Below are 4,895 nucleotides of genomic sequence, written 5' to 3'. Positions count from 1 at the left end.
CCAACCCGCTCCCAGCTGAGGCTCTGGAGGCTCCAGCCCCCAAGCAGAGCCTTCCCGTGCTGGGAATGCGGCTCTGGCAGGGGCTGGGAGAGAGGAGCCAGCCCTGCTGCTGCAGCAGCCCCCCACAAACCCTGAGCCCTCTCTCCTGCCGCAGGGGGACAGTGGGGGTCCCCTCGTCTGCAAGGACCACAGAGCCGACCACTTCTGGCTGGTGGGAGTGACCAGCTGGGGAAAAGGCTGTGCTGGGGACAAACGACCTGGAATCTTCACCTCCACTCAGCATTACCATGACTGGATCCTACTCCAGATGGGATTGCTCCCAGCAGTAAAAGCCACTCCAGTGCCAGAGCCAACCACTGCCTCAACTCCTGAGCAGAATCCAGAGCCAGAGGCCAGCCCGACCCCTACGGAGATGCCAGTGAAGTTGGACAATTTTACACCCGTTTCGATCCAACAGCAGATACTGGGGCAATTCTTTAACCTGCTCCTGGAGCTCCTGCAGTTCCTAAAGGGAAAAAAGACTTGAACAGTTTCATGAGCAGATCCAGTTCTGGCTGCAGTGGACTACAACCATTCCCTGATGGGGCCAAGACCATTCCCTGTTGGGACCACGACTGTGGGGCAAAAAGTAGCCCCAGTGCCCAGGGCTGCTCTGTCCTGCCCATGCTCCGCCCCTGAGCCCACCCCGATGGTGAGGCTCAGTGTCTTATTGAAATAAAGTTGTTTGTGTTCCCCATTAACCGTGTTTTCAGCCCAATTCCGTCTCCTGTGAAAGGTAAAGACAGGACAGTCTGGGAGGCAGGAGGGAAAATGAGCAGGACTGGGGGAGACAAGGGCAGAGACAGGGAGGAGTGGAGGGAGGGGATGGGGAAGTGGCTGAGCCCGGCAGGTGGAGAGAAGGGGCATCAGCTCCAGTGCCACACACAAACTGCTGGGTGGCTGCTGCTGGCACTGAGCCCTGCACCCAAACCCCACGGGCTGCCAGAGAAACTCCTCCAGCCCAGGTTTCCCACAGCACAGCCTCGGGTGTCCCATTCCTGGGAAAAGCAACTGAAAGCCGGAGCGGTGCAGCAACAGGAGCAGCTGGAGCGGGGAGTGCTGGAGCCACGAGGGCCGTGGGGGTGCTGGAGGATGCCCACCCTGAGCTGCTGCTGCCCACCCAGACGTGTCCCCTCTGCACCAAGGTCCTGCCCCTGGGGCTGCCGGGACCCCCCATCCCTCCTGCTCCCGCGGTGCCCTCGAGTGGAGAGGTCGGACCAGACGGCGCATTGTGGTCCCTCCCAGCCTGACCCATCTGTGACCGCCCCGGCCTCTCGGGACTCCAGCAGCTGTAGCAGAACTGCAGTAGTTGTACAGGCACAGGCTGTAGTACAAATAGAAGCTGTAGTAAAACTCCTACGTGTAGTACAACTCCAGCGCGCTGGGAAGGACTACAATTCCCAGCATGCCCCGCGGAGCCGCGGTCATGTGATTTCCCCTTGTGCCACTCCGAGTGGGAGGTACCGGGACCTCCCCGGGACCGCGGGGACACTGCTGGGACATCCACCGGGACACCGCCCCGACAGCACCGGGACCGCCCCGGGGCCGCGGGTCCAGCGGGGACACTGCGGGGACATCCACCGGGACACCGCCCCGACAGCACCTGGCACCGCTGGGCACCGCCAGACACCGCCTGGACACCGCCGGACATCACCGGGACAGCGCCAGGCAGCACCAGGCACCTCCGGGACAGCGCCGAGGCATCGCCGGGCATTACCGGGACATCACCGGGACAGCGCCGGGCACCACCAGGCACCGCCGGGACAGCGCCGGGGCATTGCTGGGACACTGCCGGGACACTACCGGGACAGCGCCGGGACATCACCGGGAACCCACCGGGCATCACCGGGATATTACCCGGCCACACCCGGGAGACCACCGGGGCGCCCCCGGGCACCCCGGGACACCCTCCAGTGCAGCCGCCATGGCCCCGCGGGGCCGGGACCGCCCGTGGGCGCTGCCGCCGCTGCTGCCGCTGCTGCCGCTGCTCCTCCCGCCGTCCCCGCTCGCCGCGGCCGCCGCCCGGCCCAGCTTCGTCCTGGTACTGGCGGACGACCTGGGCTTCGGGGACCTGGGCAGCTACGGGCACCCTTCCTCGGCCACGCCGCAGCTGGACCGGCTGGCGGCCCGCGGGCTGCGCTTCACCGACTTCTACAGCAGCGCCGCCGTCTGCAGCCCCTCCCGGTACGGCCCGGCATCGTCCCGCTCTGCTCCGACCTGGGGCGGCCCCACCTGCAGGACTGGGGCGGTTTGGGGGGACACAATGGAAGGAAGAGATTGAGCCATTAGAGGGTGTCCAAAGGAGGGCAAGGAAGATGGGGAAGGGCCTGGATTTGAAGGCGTGTGAGGACACTGAGGGCACTTGGTGTGTTCAGCTGGAGCAGAGGAGACTGAGGGGAGACCTCACTGCAGTTCCAACTACCTGGGCAGGGGCAGAGGAGGGGCAGGACTGAGCTCTGCTCTGGGGGGAGCAGGGACAGCCCCCAGGGAATGGCTGGAGCTGTGTCAGGGCAGGCTCAGGGTGGATCTCAGGGAAAGGTTCTTCCCACAGAGGGTGGTTGGTACTGAACAGGCTCCCCAGGGCAGTGGGCACAGCCCCAAGGCTGCCAGAGCTCCAGGAGGGTTTGGATGAATCTCGAGCACATGGTCTGACTCTCTTGGGGATGGTCCTGTGCGGGGCCAGGAGTTGGACTGGGTGATCCTTGTGGGTCCCTTCCCAGTCAGCATATCCTGAGACTCTGTGACCCCAGCGGGAGTGTCCATGCCGGGAGGGGCGGGCAGCGGATAATCCTGACAATCTGGCAGTCCCGGCTGACAGGAGTCTCCTCCCCTGCAGGGCAGCGCTGCTGACGGGCCGGTTCCAGGTGCGCTCCGGGATCTACCCCGGCGTGTTCGACCCGGGCTCACGGGGGGGGCTCCCGCTCTCCGAGGTCACCATTGCCGAGGTGCTGAAGGCTCAGGGCTACGCCACGGCCATGGTGGGCAAGTGGCACCTGGGCGTGGGGGCCAACGGCTCCTTCCTGCCCACCCACCAGGGGTTTGACCACTTCCTGGGGGTGCCCTACTCCCACGACCAGGTGAGGGGACTGGTGAGCCCTGGTGCGTGGGGACGTGTGTCCTTGGTGGCGGGACGGGGTGGGGGGGTGGGCTTCTGGGTTACAAAGACACAGTTGCCACCGGGAGAAAATGCTGTCGGGGCAGCACAGATCTGGGACAGTTTTAGCGTGGGAAAAGACCTCTGGGCTTCTGGGAGCGGCCGCTCAAAGGGTGCTCATCGTGGTGGGTCGCTCTGAGACTCTTTGCTCCTCTTCCTTCCCCTGCCTGTCCTGCAACACAGCTCAGATCCCAAGTTCTGTGTCCTCTGCAGGGCCCCTGTCAGAACCTCACCTGCTTCCCACCCGACATCAAGTGTTTTGGGACCTGTGACCAGGGTGTGGTGCCGCTCCCTCTGCTCTGGAACCAGACCATCATCCAGCAGCCCGTGTCCTTCCCTGACCTGGTGCCGCTCTACAACAAATTCTCTCGGAATTTCATCGCTGACTGTGCCCGGCGGGGCCTCCCTTTCCTGCTCTACTACGCCTCCCATGTAAGAGAGGGGTGGGGAAGGGCAGGGAAGGGTGTCCCCTGTGGAGAGCAGGGGAGCACCTCCCCTCCTGCAGCCCCAGAACCTGCACCTGGGTGACCTGGTCTTGCTTTCCCAGCAAAGACAAGTCTTCTGGGATAATGCTTTGGGGCTCCTTCTTTCTGGAGCTTTTCCCACTTCTCTGGGCCATCCACCAGGGAAAGCTTCCCACTGTGGGGCTCCACGTCCTGTCCTGGGGGCTCAGCTGCTTTGTGCCACTGCTGAGAGGTGCCTGGGGAGAAGTGTCCTCTCAGCTCATGGGTGTTGTCTCCTCTCCCCGTGTCCTCGCTGGGGCGCTGCCTGTTCCTGCTGGGGACTCTGGGGGCTGGTTCCCACCTTCTCTGCCTTTCCCCAGCACACCCACTACCCCCAGTTTGCCAGCCAGGAGTTCGCGGGGCGGTCCCGGCGGGGGCCGTTCGGGGACGCGCTGGCGGAGTTCGATGGCTCCGTGGGACAGCTGGTGCAGGCTCTGCAGGAGCACGGCCTGGAGAACAACACCCTGGTGTTCTTCACCTCTGACAACGGGTGAGCGGGCTCAGCAGGGGGGGCTTCGCCGCTGGGAGGATTCTGCTGCCGTGGGATGGGGGATGAGGCGGCGGTTGGGTCGTGGGGCGGCACTGCCAGGTGAGACCCCAGGGACGTGAGGCGGGGCAGGAGGTACCCAGTGCACGATCTCTTCTGTGTCCCTGTGACCCAGCTGGGCCAGAAACCTCACAGGGGTCAGACCAGGAGTGGCAGCAGCCCAAATTTCCCCCGATTCCCTCTGTGTGTGGGTGCCACTGGACTGTGGTGCCCCTCTTAGGTGTCCCACACACCTTGGCTTCTGCAGCTGCCCCCTAAGGCTGAGCAGGGTGGCACCAGGTCTCGCTGGTCGTGGCCCCGCTGGCAGGGGCAGTGGGAGCCCGTGCCCCTGATGGCAGGTGGTTCTTGTCCCCCAGCCCCTCCACCATGCGGATGGCACGCGGAGGCAGCGCTGGCCACCTGAAGTGTGGCAAGGGCACAACCTACGAGGGTGGCATGAGGGAACCAGCAGTGGCTTATTGGCCGGGCCGGATCGCCCCAGGTGAGCCTTGGCACCGCCTGTGCCAGCCCAGGCACCTCAGCCATCCCGGGTGGGATGGAAATGGGGATGGCCGGGATGGGAGCGGGATCAGGGGCTTGAACTTCTCCTCGTGCCAGGAGTGACACACGAGCTGGCAAGCACCCTGGACATCCTGCCAACACTGGCTGCCCT

General features: G+C 64.7%; 1 protein-coding gene across 2 annotated transcripts in view; it reads left to right on the top strand.

The window, feature by feature from the left end:
- Positions 1-1,527: 1,527 nt before the first annotated feature.
- ARSA (arylsulfatase A) overlaps positions 1,528-4,895 on the top strand; it is a 5,124-nt gene continuing 1,756 nt past the window's right edge. Inside the window, exons 1-7 of one of the 2 annotated variants that reach the window (XM_027910935.1) lie at positions 1,528-1,580; positions 1,760-1,786; positions 1,830-2,223; positions 2,876-3,116; positions 3,407-3,625; positions 4,017-4,186; positions 4,600-4,724. In XM_027910935.1, the coding sequence (XP_027766736.1) occupies positions 1,964-2,223; positions 2,876-3,116; positions 3,407-3,625; positions 4,017-4,186; positions 4,600-4,724 (1,015 nt within the window). In that variant the 5' untranslated portion in view covers positions 1,528-1,580; positions 1,760-1,786; positions 1,830-1,963. Of the gene's footprint in view, positions 1,622-1,759; positions 1,787-1,821; positions 2,224-2,875; positions 3,117-3,406; positions 3,626-4,016; positions 4,187-4,599; positions 4,725-4,895 lie in introns of both variants that reach the window. The other variant, XM_027910936.1, reaches the window with a different exon arrangement.

The sequence above is a fragment of the Empidonax traillii genome, unplaced genomic scaffold (genome assembly GCF_003031625.1).
Source record: "Empidonax traillii isolate 1590-97213 ecotype Southwest subspecies unplaced genomic scaffold, ASM303162v1 scaffold5495:size8117, whole genome shotgun sequence".
Lineage (NCBI taxonomy): Eukaryota > Metazoa > Chordata > Aves > Passeriformes > Tyrannidae > Empidonax > Empidonax traillii.
The sequence above is the reverse complement of the archived record's forward strand: the minus strand, read 5'-3'. Positions and strand labels throughout refer to the sequence as shown.